Below are 23028 nucleotides of genomic sequence, written 5' to 3'. Positions count from 1 at the left end.
ATAAAGGGAATTCTCTGGGAAACTTTAAAACATTACCTAATTTTCCAGAGTCATTAGGCTGCACAGATTGGGGCAGGGATTTCTATATTCAGTTTGGTCAGAATTTAAAAGAGAGTGTGGCTGGAATCACTTTGGAAACAAAAGAAGAGAACAGCTCTTGATGTGGTTGATCTAAATTCCAGCCCTTAAACTCAGTTTGTCTTTCTGTGCAGCCCATCTTTCAGCAAATCAGTATGTTTAAGTTTCTTACTTTAGATAATTATATAAACATGGCACTTGATTAAGCTTTCTGCAATGGGTAGTTTTACTTGCCATTGCTGATTTAATTCTAACACATTTTTCAGTGAATCCAACTAAGCATGACATTTTGTGAAGATCAGCTATACACACACACGCACACACATGTTAAACCACAACTTACAATAAAATGAACTGAGCATTGGAGAAGCGCATGGGATATGTCTCAATTCGATGTCCACTATGTGAAGGAGGCCAGTATCCTGGCCAATATTCATTCCTCAGCCAATATCACTGATATAGATGAAAGCAAAATACTGCAGATGCTGGAAATCTGAAACAAAAACAGAAAATTCTGGAAAAGCTCAGCAGCTCTGACAGCATCTGTGGAGGAAGAAAAACAAAGTTAACGTTTCGAGTCCAGACAACCCTTCTTCAAAGCTAGAAGGGTCATATGGACTCGAAATGTTAACCTTGTTTTTCTTTCTCCACAGATGCTGTCAGACCTGCTGAGTTTTCCAGCATTTTCTGTTTTTGTGTCATTAATACAGATGATCTGGTCACTATCACACTGCTGTTTGTGGGAGCTCACTGTGTATAAACTGACTTATTTTCTGCATTATGACAGTAACTACAACTCAGAAGTATCTGAAAAGCTCTTTTGGACATCCTGGGGTCATGCAAGGTGATTATAGAAACGCAAGCCTTTCTTTATGTATTGGATATGGCAGAGGTGGGTCTGAAAAGGGAGCATTCAGACTTGAGGACTTTGAATGTTCAATTGAGACTATAATATAAATTATTTTCTCTTCTCACACAAAGTAATGTATGAGGCAGACAAAGCACGTGCTTACATGCCGTTGCCAGAACTAGATTTTCCTGGAACAAGTTGCTAGCCTGTCACCAGAGGCTGTAGCTTGAGGGGTGCCATGCTGTTTCAAGCATAGCTGACCAGGAGACTCTCCCGCTCTTACCACCTGTCATAGACCTATTGGAAGGATCTGCAGGTTGATAATCAGCCTGCTTGGCCACATTATTAACTGTGACTTGAACCCGGAGCTTCTGGCTCAGAGGCAGGGATGCTACCCACTGTGCCACAAGACCTCCCAGAGTAATATATACATGATTACAAATAATAGGTGGTAGAAGGTAAGCAGGGCTAATTTAATAAAATGACAATGGTAGAAACCACCTGAGCCATACAATCTTGAGGTTGCAAGTTTGATTTCCAAATTATAAAATGGATATAGAAGCAACGGAGGAGACACAACCAAAGGTTCACAAGGATGATATCAGGATTGAGAGGTTACACCTACCAGGAAAAATTGAACCAGCTGAGGCTCTTTTTTCTGGGAAAGAGAAGGCAGAGGGGTGACCCAAAGATGAGGAAAAGGTTTGGTAGGGTAGATGTAGAGAAGATGCTTCCACTTGCCGGAAGGACCAGGCATAAGGGATCATGAATATAAGGTAGTTACTAATAATACCAGAGAGAATTCAGCAGAAAGCTCATTATGAAGAGTGGGTGTAAATGTGGAACTCGCTACCACAAGGAGTGGCTGAGGCAAGTGAAATAAATACAGTTTAGGGGAAGTGAAAGAGAAAGGAATAGAAGGATAAAGGGTGAGCTGAAATAGGGTGGGAGAAGAGTTACGTGGAGCGTATACACCAGCAGAAACCAGTTAGTTCAAAAGGCCTATTTCTGTGCTGGACATTCTCTGTAATCGTAGTAATGGAGTATATGGAGTTAGGTCACTGATCAGCCATACCCTCACTGAATGGCAGAGTTGGCTCATGGGGCTGAATGGCTTCCTCCTGTTTCTAAGCAATCTGTGCTATATTAAACGAAGCTCAGATGCAGTAATATTCAGGATGCTTCTCCATCTTAGGGCTCCAATCCATGAGGGAAAATCAGCTTGTGCTACTTTTTCATCACTACCCAGCAGTGAAGAAGTCATGGGGCTCAGTGTTCCTGCCTCTGAGCCAGAAACTCCAGGTTCAAGTCCCACTCCAGCATTTGTTGGTCACAGAAGGAGCATTCGTGACATGGTTCAACAGGTTAATAAGTGGTCTGCTAATCCTTCCAACACTCCCCCATTATTCCCAAAAAGGAGAAAAAATTGTGTGAATATTCAAAACAAACAAACTACCCAGCATGTGCGTTTTGGGACCTGTTCCTCCTGTTAAAATGAAAGCAAGACTTACAGTATTACAGTATCTCCCATAACCTCAGGGTTTCCCCAGAGTGTTTCATAGTCAATTAATGAGGTGGAGCCTCCATTGTAATGTGGAAAATACACAGCCAATCAATGCACAGCAAGCTCCCACAAACAGCAATGTGATATAGACCAGATAACCTACTTTAGAGGTGTTGTTTGAGAGATGAATATTGGCAGAGAACTCTGGACAGAATTTCCCTATGCTCCTCTTTGAAGTATTGTCATGGGATCTTTCGCTCCTCTCTGAATGGGCAGACAGCACCTTGATTAAGTGCCTCAGCAAGGTGGGATGGAGGCAACTGGCCAATGTTCTTGCTCATTATCATTACTAATATTCACAGACCCCAGCTGAGAACATCATTAAATCTGATAGCCCTAGATCCAAATTGGTAATCATAGTTCCCTATTCAGTCTAATTATAGACTAAGGTCGTGATTTACCAGGCAGCAGTGATCCCCACACTCCTATATGTTTTGGAGACTTGGACAACCTACAGCAAGCACCTTAAAGCACTGGAGAAGTACCACCTTTGCAAGATCCTCCAAATCCAGTGGCAAGAAAGGTGGTCCAACAACAATGTCCTCTCCCAAACCAACTTGCCTAGCATTGAGGCGCTAATCACTCAAAATGTAACTCATATGCCTGAAACCAGATTCTTGAAGCAACAACTCTGACTGGAACTTAGTCATGGCAGGAGATTCCCAGCAGAACATTGGAAACACTTGAGGGATGTATTCAAAGCATCCTGAAGATATCAAACATCCCTGCCAACTCATGGGAGTCCCTGGTTTGTGACCGACCAAAATGGAGAAGGCTCATCCAGGAAGGCACCGAACACATCGAGAGATTTCATGGGGAGCAGGCAGAGATGAAGTCAAGATGTTGAACACAGTGCTCAAACCTCCAAACAGTCTGCCTGACCCTCCAAGCGTCGCCTGCCCCACCTGTGGCAGAGTCTGCAGCTTGCACACTGGATGTATCAGCCATCTCTGAACTGTGGAACCAGAGTGGAAGTAAGTCATCTTCAATCTCAAGGGACTGCGTATGAAGTAGAAGAATTATAAGTGGGAACTTTGGTGACATCTCAAAGAGCCTTTGGGGAAGATGGACACAAAATACTTAAAGCTATTTTCCGCATCTTGTGCAAGAACAGATACACTTAACATTTCATTACAGACAGGTAAAATCATTTGAACTAATGAATGCATTACTATTCCTTCTTCAGTTTATGCTATTAATAGGAAGCAAGTGCTGAAAAATAATCAAAAAACACTTAAAAGATTTGAAGGGAAATGTGAAAGCGCCTCCCTCTAATTACATAGTTTTGTCAGTCAACATTCAAGCCTGCTTTTTGAGTAATGCTTGATTAGATAAGCATTCAGTGTTTATCTTTGACTAGCCCCAGGGAAGAAACGGATAGAGCCAGGCTGTGATTACATCAGGGGGGGCTCTCCACAATTTATAGGCTTTCCCACTGCCACTAGAGAGATTGAAACACAGCTGAGGTAGCTATTTGTGTGGCTGGTCTGGTGCACAAAGGTAAACAAAAGCCTAACACACAAATTTCTAACTGTTTAATTGTAGACACCACTGGCAGCCAAGACATAAGCTTACAGGTATAACCATTTTTAATTTCCCTCAAATCTGTACTCTGCCATGAATAAGTTCTCAATGCAAAAAATGTTTAGCAATATTAGAATGAATACAATTTGCCACCATTTATTGGGGAAAAATTCACAGCATTCCTTCTCTTCCTGTATGAGAGGTCGATTATGACCATCTGAAGAAACACATTAATTCATGGAATGTTGCAGTGTTCCCACAGATCTGCTCCACTTTTGGGCTGGTTCATCTGCCAGCTCTGGCTTACAAAACCAATAACCTTCCTAGTAATCTAAATTGGACTTGTAAATCTTTTATGACGCTTACAAGCTTGCCCGAGATAGTCACTGACACAGCTGAGATGCTCACTAAGAACACAACTAGCTTAGTTTTAAAAACTCCATTGGACAACATATCATTACCTTTAGAGAATCCATCCATCAAAAAAAGCGCACACATTACCCACATGTGACATAGAGTCATCGAGACATTAATGAACACAAGACTATTTCTAGAAATGGCACAGTGTAGAAAAAGACTCTTAAGGGAGATCACAGCAAAGTGCATAAAATGTTACATTTGAACAGGTAGGATAACTCTTAAATGAAACTTTAACATCAGTTGGCAATATATGGGATAAATTATGAAAGTTTAATTTAAAGCAGATTCATTTGGACAAATGTCTTTATTTAAAGATGGACCACTCCAGGGCCTTGACCACAGGTTAGACGAATGTTCCTGAGGGAGTGCCATAGTGTTGGAGGTGCTATCTTTCGAATGAGATGTTAAACCAAGGTCCCACCTGTCTATTGAGGAGTCCAGAAAAGATCCTAGAACACCATTCTTGAATGAGTGGGGGAATTACTGTCTATGGGACCTTGCTGTGTGTAAATTGGTTGCTGCATTTGTCTACAAGTTATTGATTATTTTCTGTGAGCATAGTGATTAGTAATTCAGGAACCTGACCAATAACCCAGAGACATATCCTACCACAGCAGCTGGGAAATTTAAATTCAGTTAATTAAATAAATCTGGAGAAAAAAAGCTAGTCTCAATAATGGTGACCATGGAACTGTCAGATTGTTGTTAAAAATTCATCTGGTTCACTCATACTCTTTAGGGAAGGAAACATTCCCATCCTTATCCGGTCTGGCTATGATTACGAGGTTAACTATAAACCACCCTCTGAAATGGCTTTAATTGTAGAAGGATGCTCAATAAGTGCTGGCCTTGACAGTGTTGACACCCCATCAATGATTCCATAAAAAACTGCAATTGGATGCTAAAATGGGAGTGTTGCTTTTTATTTGTTTAACGTTCTCAAGTTCTTCTTCCATAAAGCCTTTTTAAAACGCTGATTTCACGCCACAGCTGAACAGCTTTTACTTTGGTTTGCAGCAGAAATGTAAATTCCTCCTAGTGATGCGCAAACGAGTATTCAACACAACAGAAGTGGCCACTGCTGTAACACGGGATTCAGCCTTTGATGTCTGTCTCTAGGCAACCAGGGATGCACTGCCAGCCTTGCTGCACATCTGCATTTAAAAAGGGCTTGCGATATGCAGTGATGTAATTGCCGTTGACCCTCATAACTAAACCAAGCTAAGTGCAGTTCCTTCAGGACCAAGCATGAGGGAACTAGCCATTAAAAAAACTTCATGGAGAAACACTGGCTAAGCTTTTGCTCTTGAGGGAGGGGCAAAAAACAGAAGGACATTGCATCATTTTGTCATCATATTGTCATATGTATGTAATACGATGAAGGGCTTTGAAATGGAAACAAAGATTTTGCAAGCGCTGTTTATGCAAAGACAATTGTCATTTTGAAATTAATCAAATACCTTTAATGCTTGGCAGTTAACTGTCAGTCACCATCAACTGGGGCATTCTGTATGGCAATGCCTCTACCAATCAGAGTCCACTTGCTAACCAATCAGCACTCTCCTCTCATACAGTAAAAATTGTTGTTCCCTTTACATTTGGTATCCTTGCGAATTGTCCTGATGAGTGCAAGATAAAAAGCTTCAACAAAAAGTCTCTTTTTTCAGCAATACCTTTAACGATATGGAGTCCTCAGGTTCAAAGTTCCAGATGCTGACTCGAATCGTGACCATGGTTACATTTCAGGATGCCCCTAAAACTGTGCTTTTCAAACTTTTCTTTGTCGTGCCACTTTCAAATTCTGATGCACTCTGGTAGACTATCTACAAGTATCAACACTCCAGGAGCTCTACAAATATTAACACCTTCACAGGAATTCCCATGGTTAACCGCTGATAGACAGTATCAGCTACCTAGAGGTAAATAGGACTATCGCTGTAGAACATTTTAACAGAAATAATTATCTGACTAAGAGCGTGATTGCAGCACAACACAATTCCCTATGCCAATCTGCTGGAAGTCAGATAACCTCTACAAGTTCGGGGGCCTTAGCTTGAAAGCAAATGTTGAACAGTTTTGTAGTACGCCATACAGTTTATTCCAGTTTCTTGTGGAATCAACTTACTGCTCTGCCACTAGTGTAAGTAGATGTCTGATCATGTTCCTAAGGATATGCGAACAATTTGCAGCCTATTGATTTTGCACAGGCTCCAAGTTTTATCTGCCATGAAACCTACTAATTAGTTAAAGTTGGGGTTAATTTGGGGATTAAAATGCTCACTGTTGAGCAAGAAAAACTTGCATTTATATAGTGCCTTTTATGACTTCTGGGGCGTCCCAACACATTTTCCAACTAATAAAGCACTTATAAAAGTGCAGTCACTGTTGTAGTGTAGGGAAATGCAGCAAACCAATTTACGCACAGCAAGATCCCACCAAAAAGAAGAAAGACTTGCATCTATGTGGAGCCTTTGATGACCGCCAGGCTCTCAAAGCACTTCACAGCCAATGAAGTACCTTTCGACATGTAGCCACTGTTGTAATGTCGGAAACACAGCAGCAATGAAATAAATGACCAAATCATTGGTTCTAAGTGTTGGCTATCAGCTAGAATCCGAATCTTTGCAATTGTTCCAGGCACCTGGTTCACCTGCCAGCCGGAGGCCAAAGCAAAGGTAATTTAAAGTTGAACACAAAATGGCCTTGGTCTCCTTGGAATCACAAGGTAATTGAAACCAACATTGTTTTTAATCATCCATTGACCTTCCTTCTTTGATAGCACTTTGTGGTGATCTAACACTTCAAATGTCCCAACAAACAAACTGCAGATAATAAAAGGTAAAATAAATAAAGGTAATGAAGAGTAATTCATGAATTACTTCTGGGAGGTTGTATTTGAAGCATTATATTTTCAAAAATTCTTAGGGCTCGCATGGGGTGGAGTGGGGGGGTTGGGGGTGGAAAGAAATCATTTACAAGTTTGATTTCTTTAAATTTTTGGCAGAATTAGAGTAACATTTACAGAAGAGCCTTCCGTCGTACTGCTTGGGTTAAGTGCATATCAATGGGATTAGTTTTCATTTATATGCAGATAGCATCTGATATCATTTATACACAAAGGACTCTGCTGTCTTAATATTTTGCGGTGTCCTCTCCATTTACTTCCCATTTTGTTCCTTTGTAAAGATAAGAGATTTTTAAAAAAGGATAATGCAACTGGTTAATAAAGAGTGTGTCATAACAAACGAGAAGCGGAATCTATCAAACGTTTCTTGGAGTCATTCACTTTCCAATGCTCCCCACCACCATCCACATCCTGCTTTGCTTCCCTCTAGTGTATGAAATGCACTGGCCTGAGCTTCAATGTTTCAGCAATCTAACCGCATTCACTACCAAGGCAAGCCCTGCCTACCTGTGACCTCATCATTCTATTCAACTACTGGCAGACAAAGCTTTAACTTCAGAATTTCTGGAGAGCTCTCCCTGCCTGACTACTACCACTCGTAACAGTGCACAAGGACTGAATGGGGACGGTACAAGACAGATAGATACTTCACTGCTTTTTTTTTCTGCTGCTTGCTTTAGGACAGACAAAATGATTGCTTCCTCCCATTCCTGGTTAACAAGCTGGAATAATTAACTGCTGTGTTCACAGACGCAGGATGCATGAAGTTTCTTCATTTTAACCTGGTAAGTGTTTCTGGTTCCTTTCATAAGGATGAGAATAGCTTCTGATACTAAGCATTTTTCCCCCATTAATAATGGGTACGAGCAAGGTTTATCTTGGCAAACGTTCTCCTAATAGTCAATGGAAGTCAATAAGATTTCAGCACCGATAAAGGCTGAGAACACAGCACCGTACAGAGCCGAAACTGCCTGGAAGCAAGTTGGTTTGAAATCTTTATCATGGACCCTATTGTGATATTGCGAAGGAACAACTCCATATATTTCACTGAACTAAACTAACCAAGTTCAATTATGTAAGCGGACTAATACCTTCATGCTTTTCCTCAGCTTCCCTTCCCCTATCTTGGTTCTCACTTTTTAAAAAACCCTCTAGTATTGTGCATCAGACAGAGATATTTCTGTTAAGGAAAAATCTGATGAAACCCCATGCAAGAACCATGTAGCATGAAGCCTGGTCGCCTTCAGAACATTTCAAACCTCTTAGCACAAGCAGCCGCTTTTTTACAAACTGAAATTCTGGATTGCACATCTCAAGCATTTCTACCAAACCTGTGAGCACATAGTATTTATTTTTTAAAAAATCTCCATTCATACCTAAGTCCTTACACGTTATTGTGTTAATAACTCACATCAACAGAACACAAAACAATATAAAAATACATAATACAGATAGGCAGATCTATATCCCTTAATCCAATGGTATACTGCAGTAAACAAACCATTCAAGTTAATACTGGCTCAGTCAGAAACAAAACAAACTGGCAAAAATAGCTAGCAATCCTAATTGGATTTTAGTCATTGTGTTATCATGATTTAGCTCAAGTATCCTAGCCACATTAGTTCAGCCGTAAAGTTTTTCCTTGCATGAGTAGCCAGAATGTGGCAATTAAAAAAGTCATAGCTACTCATGCACATTTTGAAGCCTAACCATGTATAGCAACGTAGTTGTCAAAGTTCTGCAGTTGCATTGTCTTGTATGAAATGGAAAAAAAATCAATCCTCTAGTCAAGTTAATTTTAGATGTTTATTCTCCCTTCCTGCAACAATTGGCAATTATGGCTATGGTTCACTGGGATGATATGGAGAAACATGACTGGAAGTCTTGTGACTAGTCTAAAACAGTAGCAATGTTATCTTTAAAAAGGCCAGAAGGGAGGAAAACTAGGCACCTCACCATCCAAGTCAAACACACAAATAAAATCCAAAATTGCTGAATATTTAGCATTCACAGCCTCAGGTTGTGTGATGCAACATTGGGTTTATGATGATGACTCCAGGCACCAAAAGGCAATTATAACTTATACCCAACAAGCTACGAAACTGGCAGCTGTACAAAACAGCAGCTTAAGCAAGCTTCCCTCGATAAAAAAGGATCAATAGCTCAAGACATCAATGGCAGAATAAACAGCACAGGAAGTTGTGCTAAAACAAATCAACTTCTCAATAATTTGTGGCCCTTTATATAAAAATAATCTGGAGGCTGCTGTGGTTTCTCCCGACCAGTAGACTTCGTAATAATTAAAGTAAATTAAAGTGAATGCCAGCAGTAAACATCTGGCCTAAAGGTCCTTTAAAGCTGGCATCTTGCAGTACCTACCACCCCCAAGTGGGCAAAAGCTATACAAGAACAACTGCAGCCACCTTTGACTGAAAAGAAAAACAGCAGCACTGAAAGGAATAAAAACAAAAGAGTCTTTGACCTTATCTACGAACATGCTGTAAAGTTAAGATTGTTTCAATTAGCCAAACCTGGAACAGATTTCACATATTGTAACACTTTAGTCCTGCAAAATTCTAGTCGAAAAGTTAATACGTATCCGATTCTGCATTGTGGAGCTTCATTCCCCTTCAATTTGCCTGCAAAAGCAATGTTTGAGCTTTAAGAGATAACCAGCTTTAACTAAATACCAGCCATTTAGACGAAAACTCTTCTGATCAAACCAAACATCCCCCCGTTTTTAAACAAAATTTAGAATTTAATCTAGCATGCAAGAATTGGCAAAGACTGGCTTCATGATTCTTTTTAATGTTTGGTCAAAAATGTGGAACCCATCAATGCCATAAATGTTTACAATTCTGTTTTCACACTAAGACAGTCTCTTTAAAGAATCCAACTAACACTACTCAACAGCCGGTCTCCTCTTACAAAGCTGCATGTTCACCAATGCACAATGATAATATATAGCAGAACATGAATGACACAAAAATGCAATTTTTTTTATGTAAAGAAGAGTTAATTAGGAGCGAATAGTCAGCTGAAGAAAAAGCTCTCACACATTCCTACATCTGTCAGTTAACTTCTTTGTATAAACAGGCTTTGGGTTTCAAGACTAGTGTAATCTCTTAGTGGGTAACACAGGGAAAAAACATGAGCCGTAAAGAAGGATTAGCAGCTCGAATCTGGAGGTGGGGGGAGGGAAGAGAAAAAGAGTAGCAAAAGAGAAGATTAGCATTCTTTTGATAGTGAGCAATTTTTTGTGGAAGGATAACATACTGACATGTCCTTCGGGGACACGTTACAGGTTTGCTAAACTTCTTTCCTTAGAGTCTATAAGGGAGAAACAAAAATCTCCCCTGTACTTGAGGCAACAAACCTGGCCTTTGTTCTTAACTCTGACGTTTATAGGTACAAGATTCCTTAGAAACCATACAAGTAGCTCCGAAGGCCATAATTGGCACAGTCAGTGGTGAAAAACTGGGAGAAAGGAAAAGCTGGGCACACAATGGAGAATGTACAAAGTTTGCTGCTGCTTATTTTAAAATCTGTGTGCGCATTTTACACAGTTTTAAAGTTGCCCCTTTGTGAGTGTTTAATTAAAGTTTCTACATCACAGTTATTCCATTGACCTAATTAAGGTTTTAAAAAAACATTTCCCCAAAATCGTTTATGTAGAATCTGCTTGTGAAAGAAAGACTTATGTGATTCCCTTACTAATTTAATCATCACTCAGCCAGCTTCGACTGCAGAGACAAAATGTCATCAACAGTGAAAAGACTAAGGAATCTGTTTGAAAAACAGCAAGAATAATCTAAACCTTCCTGTTTTGTGGTCTGCCCCTGTAATATCCAGCAATCAAATCCAATAATGTCTCATTGATGATGTTGAGAAATGTATTGAGCTGTCAGATGATCATATTCAGGACGAAAACTGAACACTGCTTGAAATATTCTAACATAATCTGAAGAGCTAGCTGGTGCACTGACATGTTATGCTTCAGACAGTGCTTACCGTACAAGAAACCTACGCTGCCATAGTTACTCCTTTGTTCAACTGCATTAGGCTAAATGCACAGTGATAGAATCTGAAACAACGATATGCATTTTGTTTTCAAAATCCTCAATTTAGTGCTGACTTAATGAAGCATCATCAGGTCTGTCCATCATTAACCTATGCATGCAATCAAAGCCACTAAGGATCACTGGACTTAGTGCATAATTTTACAAAAACAAGCACATTCATAGTGTTTCCCTAAATTAAGGAGCCCCAAAAATCTGTACACAAAACCCCCTGGATTCAAGCATTTGGAAATGTTGATAGCTTCTTCCAATTTAGACAATAGAATGGAAACCATCTACAAAACATGATCAAGAGACAGCACTGATGATCAGACATGCCAGCGTCTTGTGAGTTGTTACTGCTAGGTTTAGCCAAGTGAAGAATTAAGCAAGGTATCAGCTACACTTCTCTTTGTAAAGGGGAGACTACTTCTCTACACACAGCCTCCCTGCAAACTAGGACTGTGGAAGTTCAGATAAGATGGCAGAGACTGTCCAATAATTTTATAATGATGGCAGAAATCCAACATCAAGAAAAACTGTTCCAGTCTGTTCAAAAAATGTTTCCAAATTAAAAATTGAAACATTTTTGGGACACAATACCACAGTGAATGGTTGAGGAGATGCACTTAAGGGAAAGCTAGTAAATCACATAAGGCAGAAGAGAATAGAAAGTGATGTCAATAGAGTTAGATGAGGAAAGATGGAAAGAGAGTCCAGTGAAGCATGAACAGCTGGCATGGACTCGTTGACCCAAACAGCCTGTATATTAAATTAAACACACAACATAGATGACCAGTACAAAGGAACATAGCAGCTTATATTCTGTAATTGAAATGATCATCCCGTGCCAACAATACAATTTGTTGGCTAAACACAAGGAGGCAAATCCCCATCACTGGACACGTAAAACATTTAACAGAAACATCCAAAAATATCCTTCCTCCTTTCCTTTGGATCTGTCCCAGTTTCTATATAGACTGTGTCTTCTAAACAAAACTGACATGTCGTAACATTTTCTTCCCGATATATTATCCTTGACATCACTCACTGTACAAGGCACGCATTAATCTGCTGCCAGCTTAAAAACATGGTAGTTCACTCACTGCAGTACATAAAACCTGAGCTGTTTAGAAGCAAAAATTCATTACGCCACAATGCCATGATTACCAGTTTTCAAAACATATTGATGTCAAGCATGACAGGGCTAACAGATCAAACTGTTATTAGTTAGGGTATTTATCTAACGCATTGTACCACTTTAAACTGAATAAACTACTTGTATTTTGTTAGTGGCCTTCTGTGCAATTTAGCTATCAAGTATTTACAAAGCATATGTTCAGGAAAGTTAAAAGCTTTACAATGAGACCTACTCAAGAGTTGCTTACATACAACATTGGTCTCAGACAATTAAAAAATGACACAAGTCAAGGCAACACATCCCTAATTATCATCTCTAATTATTTCCCTGATGCAGTCATTACACAAAGCAGTTTAATCTTTCTTTGAAGTTGTAAGGCTGTGCGGCGATTGTACTGCAACAATAAATGTACATCAAGAAACTGTTTTCACCTACATCATTGCACGGTTCAAAGGTGGCAACAGGCAGACTGTGACAGCCATCCGTTAATGTGAAGATTGTAAAAACCTGACAGGGAAACTGATCATAGTGACAAGGATTATTAGTTATGCCCCTGCAAAAAAAAAGACACTTTTGCTTGATGACACAGGGCAAACCAGTTTCTCTTCAATGGTTTATTTAGAAAAAACTTAATTGCTATTATATATTTTTTAGAAAAACTTGGACTCCTACTTGCCAGTTAAGAGCTTTATTTAAAAAAAAATCACCCTGCACTGGCTGCCTAGTATAGCGCTCAGAGAACAGGCAGTCTGCACAAAGTAGGTTCATTTAATTTTGTACCACAGGCTCAGCTACCGGCACTCAGTGTCAGTGAATCGTAAGAGACAGCTTCGGGAAAGGTCAGATTGAGCACAACAGCAGGATTTCCCCACTTCTATCTGGTTGGGGGTCACAGTCGCTTTTGATGTGCAAAGGCATTCTTTGCTGCTGTCACCAGAGATGTGAGTGGCAGAGCCAGGCCGAGGAGCACATACAATCAAGAGAAGCGATGCTAAGGGGAGTCTTATGAAAACCAGAGCCATTCCAACTAATCCTCGAGTCAGAAACGGTGTCCACTTTCAAAGAATTGTCACGCCTTTTATCCTGCTTCAACTTGGAGTGGAGAGGGGAAAAAAAGAGGAAATAAGTTCTTTGGTACACAAGAACTTAATGAGCTTCAGTGCTTTCACCAAAACAGACTGTTTTTACTTCTGGAACAACACTTCTGCCAGTGGGGACTCACAATCTCCTTTCAACCTTAAAAGGGGAACACCATTATAGCTTTGAAGTTTGCAGAATTTTGGCTGACATTGGGTATCACAGTAATAATATGTGCTCACTCCAGTCTTCCTCTCTCTTTGACTCAAATGCTTTTGGCATAATTTAAAGAGGTTCTCTTAGCAAACAACTCTGGCATACTCTGCGATTGGATGTTGAAACTGTGTCAAGTTATCCCGACAGTGCATTAATTGCCATTTACAGCCTTTGATCATATATCAAAAGATTTATTTTTCCACAGGCTTAATTTGCTATTTTGTTTTTTTCCCCCCAAAATAGAAATTGCAACAATAGAGCCCTAAGATGCAAACTCGCTAAGTAAGGAGCAAATCTCCAACAGTGTGACATTACCACTGAATATTTTGTGGTGCTTGCTGTTTTCTCTCTGTATTACAACATATTTGCACATTTATTGAAGGAATATTTGGACAGACATAAAAGTACACCCATCAAAATAATACAAAATGCTGACACCATAAATTTGTCTAGCTAAGTTTGACAAGTTGGTTCTCTGGTTATTCTCCCACACTGGGTTAATTAAATGAAGTCCTCTGAAATTTAAATTTTTACATTAATTTCCTTTACCTTGTCCAGCCTTCCAAAATCAACTGCGTGAGTCACCCAAATAAACCTATCAGAAATACTAAATATGCTCCAAAAACTAAATACCTTTTATATCGTAGCTACTCTGTCTATACTCTTTGTAATCATAATTCGAATTTGAATTCTATGTTGAACTTTCTACAGATAGATTGAAATATTATCAGAAAGATTTGTGAGGCATTTCTTTCCGTCCCGATATATAAAATCCCCAGCACTTCCAAAGGTAACCTCAGAGGCATATCCAGAATGAAACTGCATTGAACAAATGAATCTGAACATTTTAAATTCAACTGAGAGGTGGACAAAGGCTAAAACCTGGCAAAACCGGATTTTAGGGTTGATGTCAATTAGAGTGCTTTGTACTGAGAGTTATCACTACATGCGCTGATCCTCTGGGTAGGACTGTGTTGGCAAAACCTCCGAGACCATTTAAAGCTCCTGGTATACGAGGTTTAGAGAAGTGCAAGAGAAGTGGCTCCTAGTTGGGATTACCCTGGGCCGCCTGAGGTGCACAAAGTGTCAGATTCATGGAGGCCAGTAAGCAGGAAACTTGCATCCAGCCTTAGCGATTCTGCCAACTTTACTTTGCCATCCATCATATAAGACTTGTTCATCGGGATCAAGTGGGTGGACTATCAGATGAAATAGCATCTGAGGGGTGAAATATGGCACAAAAGCAGCTGAAGAAACAGGTTTGGTGTTCAACTATCTCTAGCTTGTGATTGTTTAACTTCGTTGGACAATCAATGCATGGGGAGAGTTTTCCCCTGTAAATTTAATTCAGAGTAAATTTTAGATGTTCCTAGAGGAAATCAATGAACAAAATGATCCCTCCAATATGAAATGCTGACTGCTTTCGCCTTGGAAGCTGTCAAAGCAGAATCAACAGTGGCTCCAAGTTTCAAAGAGAACCCCTCTCATGGTTATTTGTTTTCAAGTCAACAGCTGTGTCTCTCATCAGTGCCCTGGGGTCTGTTGTACCTCAACTATTAACAATGAAATGGTTCTTGGCGTCTAGCTGTGAGAAATGTTGTGGAAATGAGGCAGTGCCTATCACTTTCAGCTAAAGTATCTGGTGTGACCTAAAGAAGTCACTCCAGTTAATGGGGGAAATGGATAGCAGATAATGTATATGTGCTAAGTTCCTGTCCCCATCGATCCTTGCAGTTAGCTATGGGGAAGAGCACAGGGGTGAGAGACTAATTGGATAGCTCTTCCAAAGAGCCAGCACAAGCACGATGGGTTGAATAGCCTCCTTTGGCACTGCATTGTGCCATTATGATTTTATTGTTTTTATTAATCCATGACAAAAAATTCTAATCCACAAAAAGTTGATTGAAAATATAAACAGAGCTGGAAAATACAGACCTCCCAGCATCTGTAAAGAAATTAGAGAAGTTAATATTGGGATCTCTACATTAACCTACCGTACAAGCAAAGAGCTTAGTGGAGTGCTATTTTAGATTCACAGCATTTGTGATATTTTTCTCGTCATCCTAAAATGGACCAGTACATCAGCTTTAGAAAATCATTTCAAATTGCACCATATATTTTCCTAATAACAAAAATTCAGAAAGAGAGAAAGTTTAACAGGGAGCGAAAGCATATGTGCACAGAGTTTACTTGGCTCCTCCCAGAATCACAAGGCAAGAAATTTGGCTGAGCCAAATAAAAAGAGATAATAAGGGAGGTCCGTTAAACATCTTTAAAAATAGATATTCAATTGAGAAGCATATATTCCAGTCATGGTAACTAGACATCAGGCACTGTCTTGCTTTTGAGTCAGAAGGCTATAGGTTCAAGTCTCACTCCAGACAGTTGAACACAAAAATCCAGGCTGACACACCAATGCAGGGAGTGTGGCACTGTTGGAGGTGCCATCTTTTGGATGAGATGTTTAACTGAGGCCCCTTCTGCACTCTCCGGTATATGTAAAAGATCCTGTTGCATTATTTTGAAACAGAGCATGGGAGTTAACCCCACTGCCTTGCCCAATATCTATCCCTCAACCAACACCACTGAATAAAAAAGTTACCCAGTCATTATCACATTGCTGTTTGTGCAAGCTTGCTGTGCACAAGGTGACTGTGGCATTTCCTACACTACAACAGTGACTACACTTCAAAAGTACTTAATTGCTGGAAATGCTTTGGGACTTCCTGAGGCTAAAGAAATACAAGTTTTTTTTTCCCACAGTTGTTTGCAGGTCCATAGTCATACAGCTTGCCAATATCCCTTGCCCAAGCTTACACACAAAGTACAACTACATGGGTGAGGTATCAGGCTCCTACTGCCTATGGTCCATTACACCAGGATTAGTCAATGCCGAATCAAATCACATACACCTTCCATATCTTTGCTGAGCTAATAAAGTGAAGTAAAAATGCAAAAAGAATTTCAAGTAAAGTGAATTTGATTAAATAACTTTCAATATTGTTGAAAACTGGACAGAATGAACATTGCTGAGCTAATGTACGTTACATTAAAAAGCATCCACTTTAATGTGCAATGGAATATTGAGGCGTTTTCATATTTTACAATGCAGTCACCACTGCATCCCGCTGGTGCAGTTAGGCATCATGTGGCTTGGTACAGTATTTGAACCCCTAGAGTTTATCCTGGTGCACAATGGTTGCAACTGGAGTTTGGTTATATCAGGAAATGGTGGTAGTGCGGGTTCCTGAACTGAATCACTAGCCAATAATCACTGTTGGAGAGGGGAGTGGCAACAAGATTGCTCTAGTTTCCAATGGTTGGATACACCATCAACACGAATAGTGAAAAAATGGTCATCACAACATTGCGAAATCAGAGTAACTGCACCTTGCATGAGTCAGAGGAATGGAAGAAACAAATGTAACACTATCACCTCGCTCCCGCTTTTCCCCAATACCTCATTAAAACACTCTGGTGTAACTTATACTATTAACTATATAAAACATACAGTAAAATACAACATGGCCTTGACAACAGCTCACATTTTGCAATGTTCTTAGAAACTCTTAAGATCAGCAAGATGCCTTAGGGCATCACGGACCTTCAGTATTAGAAATGCCATTGTTTTTAAACCAACCAAACAAGCTGACCTTCAGTCACTGAACAGCTTTCTTAAGTATTCTCATCACCCTTCCTTGGCTCTGAGCTCCAGTATTCTGCACCTCTGGCAGCCCTGAACAATATTTAGTGCCCCCTATTTTCAGGCCATTGTTATGCTTTTGCAGTACACCATTACTGGTGGTTACGGTGCTACTGACAACTCCATGCTCAGACATTTCAATTTGAGGCTAATACTATCCAACATTTCTGCAACTTGCCTGGGTTGAAAGAAGTCAGAGAAGTACAATGAAATAGAGCAATGTCAGTTTTCACAGATCCAGCATATTATATACTACAAGGAAAGGTCTATAATTCAAAACATATAACATAACATAAAAAGTCAGCCTGTATTTCAAATACTTGTTAATTTAAAGGTTGCAACACACACACAAACATAAAGAAGTGTGATATTTAAAATGGCTTACAGTTCAGTCATACAATATTATAACGTCATATTCTGTCCTTTCCAGTATGAAATCAGGTTCTACATATTTAAAAAAGGGATCACTAAACGAGATTTCTAAGCATTGACATTAATTGTTCAGAGACAGGGACAACAATATATAAAAACCTGCTGTGTGCATCCATTGCTATTTATAATCCACCAAGGAAGGGGTCAGCATTCGCAAAATCATTTTCCCTACAAACTGCTGATGTAGACTGACTGCAATTAGTATTTTCTTAAACCACCATCCAGAATGCCTAATGTTTGATGGCCAAAACCCTTCCGAATAATTGCCAAAGGTGATTTCTTGATATGAGTGGTGCCCTAGCTCACAACCATGGCATATTGATAGGATAGATATATTCATTACGCGGTAATCAGGCTATTTCATCCAGACACTGACACTATCAGAATTGAATGCCAAGAGTAATTGATGCCTGAGGTACAGCTTTCAGCTTTAATTACGTCAGCTGAAATTCTATCGAAATCGTGCTTTCAGTCTGCAACCCATTGCCTTTCTTAACTGTGTTTGCAGGTCAGAATTCGGCAGAAAGAATATTCACAGAAAATTCATCAACCACAAAGGAAAAAGATCTGTTGCAGCATTTTGTTTCATATTTCCAGTGAACTATCACTAGGTGGGAGGAATCAAGAGTTGACATAATTTGACCCATTCCCCCATCCCACCCTTATTCCTCAATGATCAGGAATACAGTTTTGACTTAAAGGAACTGGAAGTTTTCAAAAAAGAGCAAAGGGGCTAAAACAAAAAAGAAAATATTTTGGCACACCAGCCCTCCAAAGAACGTGAGTACGGTGCACAATTCAGTATCGACGATCAGCTTCGAGCACCCCCTGAAATTGGAGCATAACTGAAGCTCAACCAATGGTGATCTGTAATGTGAATGGTTCCCTCAATGTGGAGTTTGACATTACTGCTCTCCACCACGCTACAGAGAAGAGCTTTCCAAATACACAAAGGAGCTAATTCAAGCCACAGCTGTGGGAAAACGACAAAAGAGGTCTTATAATGTGTCAGGTTTTTTTGATATAAAACGAAGATTCAAAGGAAGCAAAGCGCGAATTCCCCAAGAGTGTCAGCAGGTTAAAGGATTTCCATAGGCAGAGCTGGTTTTTAAAATGCTGATCTGACAATCGTAAACTTTTGTGGGCATGTTCACGGAAATATTGGGGACAAGTCAGGTGGTCTGCAATGTAAACCAGGAACAGTTGTGTAAACACCAAAACGACAGGAAATAACTGCAGTGCTGGAGGGACTAAAGCGGAGCATTATTCCAAGAGAACGGAAGTACTATCTGGACATGCTGAACTTACGTTCCAAGATTTTCCTTCTGCAAGCGCGAGATTTCCCAGAATGCACTAGATGCGGTAAGATCCCCTTTTTTTTTCCCCAATGTTAATGCAGATTAGGGATACCTAAAAGCTGCCACACAGCACTTAATTACTATAATGCTTTTTGTATTTTTAAGAGGAGATGGTGGTTTCACTTGAATTACACAAACATTACCAGTAATTTCCTTCTGAATCAGTACCAGGCAAATTTTAAAAATGTCCATTTTATCCTTCTGACTTGTAGAAGTAATATGGCAAAATACGGAGAAGTGAACTGGTGTGACACAGTGAAGAGAATGCTGTGGACTTTACATTTATTCAAGCCAGATTGTGTTCCAAGGTAGAAGTGACAGGTGCTTGCAAGTGGTATTTTCTTTAAAAATTACTGCAAGTGCCACTTTGCAAGAAGCATTAGTTTAGTTCATATCAAATTTTCTTCCTTGATTTTAAGTACACACTTAGTGAGACCAAAAGTACAAGATAAGTTACTGTCAAGAGTACAACCAGACCCAGAGTGTAAGAAAGACAAACTTGAAATAAAAATAACACTGGTCCTTCTTGTCTTAGGAAATCAATACAAACAACAAAACAATTCACAGCCTGTAGTTCTGATCTGAAATTAAGCAACAACCCTTTTTCTGGAAGAAAGCCGTTCCAAGGAAACTGAGACAAGGTAGGAATCTGAGCACAAGGATTTCAAAGAGTGGTGGAGCATAGAAGTGAAAATGTAAATTCACTGTTTGGAAAAAAAACTACCATTTTTAAGGATGCTTAGCTCAAGCATTTGTTTTTAATGTTATTTTCCTACAGCTCAAGCTTATATTAAATATCTTTTCTCTGCCTTCTAGGTTTTAAAGAACTGAGTGCCCCACTGATCAAAAATGTCCGTAAAAGTGATCAGCAAGATCTGGAGTTTCTTTGTGTGGGCTGGCATGGGATTATTTCTAGGACTAATGGCACAAACAGTCGCTGTGGAAACATGTCCCTCAGTCTGCCGGTGTGATGCAGGTTTTGTGTACTGCAACGACAGAGGCCTGACATCCATTCCGACTGGAATTCCACAAGATTCCACAACCCTCTTCTTGCAGAACAATCGGATCAACAATGCTGGGATTCCGAGGGAGCTCCTGAACCTGCTGAAGGTGGAAACCATTTACCTCTACAGCAACTGTCTGGATGAGTTTCCCACCAATGTACCAAAATACATTAGAGAACTCCACCTGCAGGAAAACAATATACGGACAATATCCTTGGATTCACTTTCCAAAATACCCTACCTGGAAAGGCTGCATTTGGATGATAATTCGGTCTCTGCTGTTAGTATTGAAGAAGGGGCTTTTCAAGAGAATAAGTATCTCAAATTAATCTTTTTGTCCAGGAATCACTTGAGCAGTATACCCGTAGGACTTCCCAGCACAATTGAAGAGCTGAGGCTGGATGACAACCGAATTGCCACCATTTCAGAGAGTGCCCTCAGACATCTCACCAGCCTGAAGCGTTTGGTATTAGACGGGAACTTGCTAACCAATCAAGGGCTTCGAGATAAGGTTTTCATGAACCTTGAGAATCTTACAGAGTTATCGCTTGTGCGCAACATACTTACTTCACCTCCCACTCTTCCCACTACAAGCTTGCAGAAGCTGCACCTCCAGGAAAATCATATCAATCATATCCCCTCCAATGCCTTTTCCTATCTCAGACAATTACAGCGGCTGGACTTGTCAAATAATAACTTAACCAACTTGCCTCAGGGAATCTTTGATAATCTGAACAACCTGTCCCAACTGCTTCTCCGCAACAACCCCTGGTATTGCGGCTGTAAAATGAAGTGGGTTCGAGACTGGCTGCATTTACTTCCAATTGGGGTCAATGTGCGTGGACTAATGTGCCAATTGCCTGAAAAGGTTAGAGGTATGGCCATTAAGGACCTGGCAGTCGCAATGTTTGGTTGCAAAAACATCACTTTGGAAAATACCTTCCCCACCACGTCGCCCACCACTGTAACTTCAGCTAGGATCTCCGCCACCCATGGACACTGGCCTTCGTTCGAGTCGAAACGGCCAGACTGGAAAAAACCGGACCATAGCAAAAACTATCGGCCCACAGCAGTTCCAGGGAGCAGAGCTGTTCGAATCAATGTGAAATCTGTGAGCGTAGATACAATTCACATTACCTGGAAGATTTCCCTGCCTATGACAGCATTAAGACTCAGCTGGCTCAAGTTAGGACATAATCCTGCGTTGGGATCCATTACAGAAACCATAGTGCACAGTGGGAAAAGTGAATACTTGCTCACGGCCCTTGAGCCAGAGTCATCCTATCGAATATGTATGGTTCCCATGGAAACCAGCAATGTTTATCTGTTAGATGAGACCCCAGTCTGCACAGAAACACAGACCGCATCTCTGAAGATGCACAATCCTACCACCACCCTGAACAGGGAGCAGGAGAAGGAACTCTACAGGAATACAAGTCTGCCTTTGGCAGGCATCATAGGGGGTGCAGTGGCCGTAATAGCAATTGCTTTACTTGCACTGGTTTGCTGTTACATGCATAGAACTGGAACACCTTTCTCCAAGACCTGTGCATATAGCAGAGGGCGGCGAAGGAAGGATGATGATTATGCAGAGGCTGGCACTAAGAAGGACAACTCAATATTAGAAATTCGGGAGACTGCTTTTCAAATGATTCCAATGAACAGTGATCAAGCAGCAAAGGAAGAATTTGTAATACACACTATATTTCCACCTAATGGGATGAGTTTGTACAAAAACAATCACAGCGAAAGCAGCAGTAGTAACAGAAGTTACAGAGACAGTGGAATACCAGATTCAGACCATTCACACTCATGATAATTACAGGGACTACTAACTGAAAGTGACTGTGGAAGTGGCTGTACTACTTGGAAACACTGGATTTGGGAATACTGGAGGAAACAGGACTGTACATTTGCCATATAATTTATATTTAATGACCTTTATATCAAAAGCTGCAGAATCCAGGTGAATATTGCCAATTGTGCAGTATGGATGCCTGATCACTGATTGCAATTCTATATTTTAGTAACTTCTAGTAATTTGTATTTTTTCTTTGGTAATCTTAAAAAGATTTAAAAGAATTTAAAATTTCCATGTTCTATTGACGGAAGATTGCTTGTCAACTGTGAAAGTGGGTTTTCTTACAAGCATTGAACATTCAGAGACTTTTTTTTTTAGCCTATTTGAGAACCTTGTAGTTTAAGCACAGGCCTTTTTCCTACTGAGGGTAGGTGTCCTACAGCTGAATAGTACACTTGGTGAAGACAATTTCAATTCAGGATTGAAGAGGAAATTATGTATGTTGTTCATGCCTGAGTATGTTGCACAGAAGTAACTGTAATACCTGAAATATGAAAGTGGTTGTAACACATCATTCCAGCTTACAGTCTGCATTACCTGCGATTAACTTTAGACTTTGAGCCACAGATTTCTTCGTTGCCACAAAAAAAAGGTACTTTTTAAAAATTTAAACCAAAGTGCATTGTTAGCCCTTTGGCCAGTCTTGTATGTGCCTTGACCGAATGTTAATTGTATTCAGCGTTTTAAAATTCGGTAATTTTTTTTCTCTCGCCATACTTGTCAATGAGAAAACGTGGTCTTTCTGCAGAATAAAATGGAACAAAATCAACTGCTGTGTTTACTGGTCCACAATGACACAAAACCAGCCTGTATTTAGGTTGCCAACTGCGATTAAAT

General features: G+C 40.0%; 2 protein-coding genes across 2 annotated transcripts in view; one reads left to right on the top strand and one right to left on the bottom strand.

The window, feature by feature from the left end:
• macrod2 (mono-ADP ribosylhydrolase 2) overlaps positions 1–23028 on the bottom strand; it is an 897762-nt gene that overhangs the window by 727136 nt on the left and 147598 nt on the right. The gene's annotated exons all lie outside the window — the stretch shown is intronic.
• flrt3 (fibronectin leucine rich transmembrane 3) lies at positions 7909–22959 on the top strand. The gene is made up of 4 exons (XM_041212072.1): positions 7909–8126; positions 18477–19330; positions 19862–19967; positions 20143–22959. Exon 4 carries the CDS (start codon positions 20176–20178, stop codon positions 22144–22146), a length of 1971 nt encoding a protein of 656 aa, XP_041068006.1. The 5' UTR covers positions 7909–8126; positions 18477–19330; positions 19862–19967; positions 20143–20175; the 3' UTR covers positions 22147–22959.

This window comes from Carcharodon carcharias, chromosome 2 (genome assembly GCF_017639515.1).
Source record: "Carcharodon carcharias isolate sCarCar2 chromosome 2, sCarCar2.pri, whole genome shotgun sequence".
In the NCBI taxonomy this organism is placed as follows: Eukaryota; Metazoa; Chordata; class Chondrichthyes; order Lamniformes; family Lamnidae; genus Carcharodon; species Carcharodon carcharias.
Note: the sequence above shows the minus strand (reverse complement) of the source record. Positions and strands in the feature narration are given on the sequence as shown.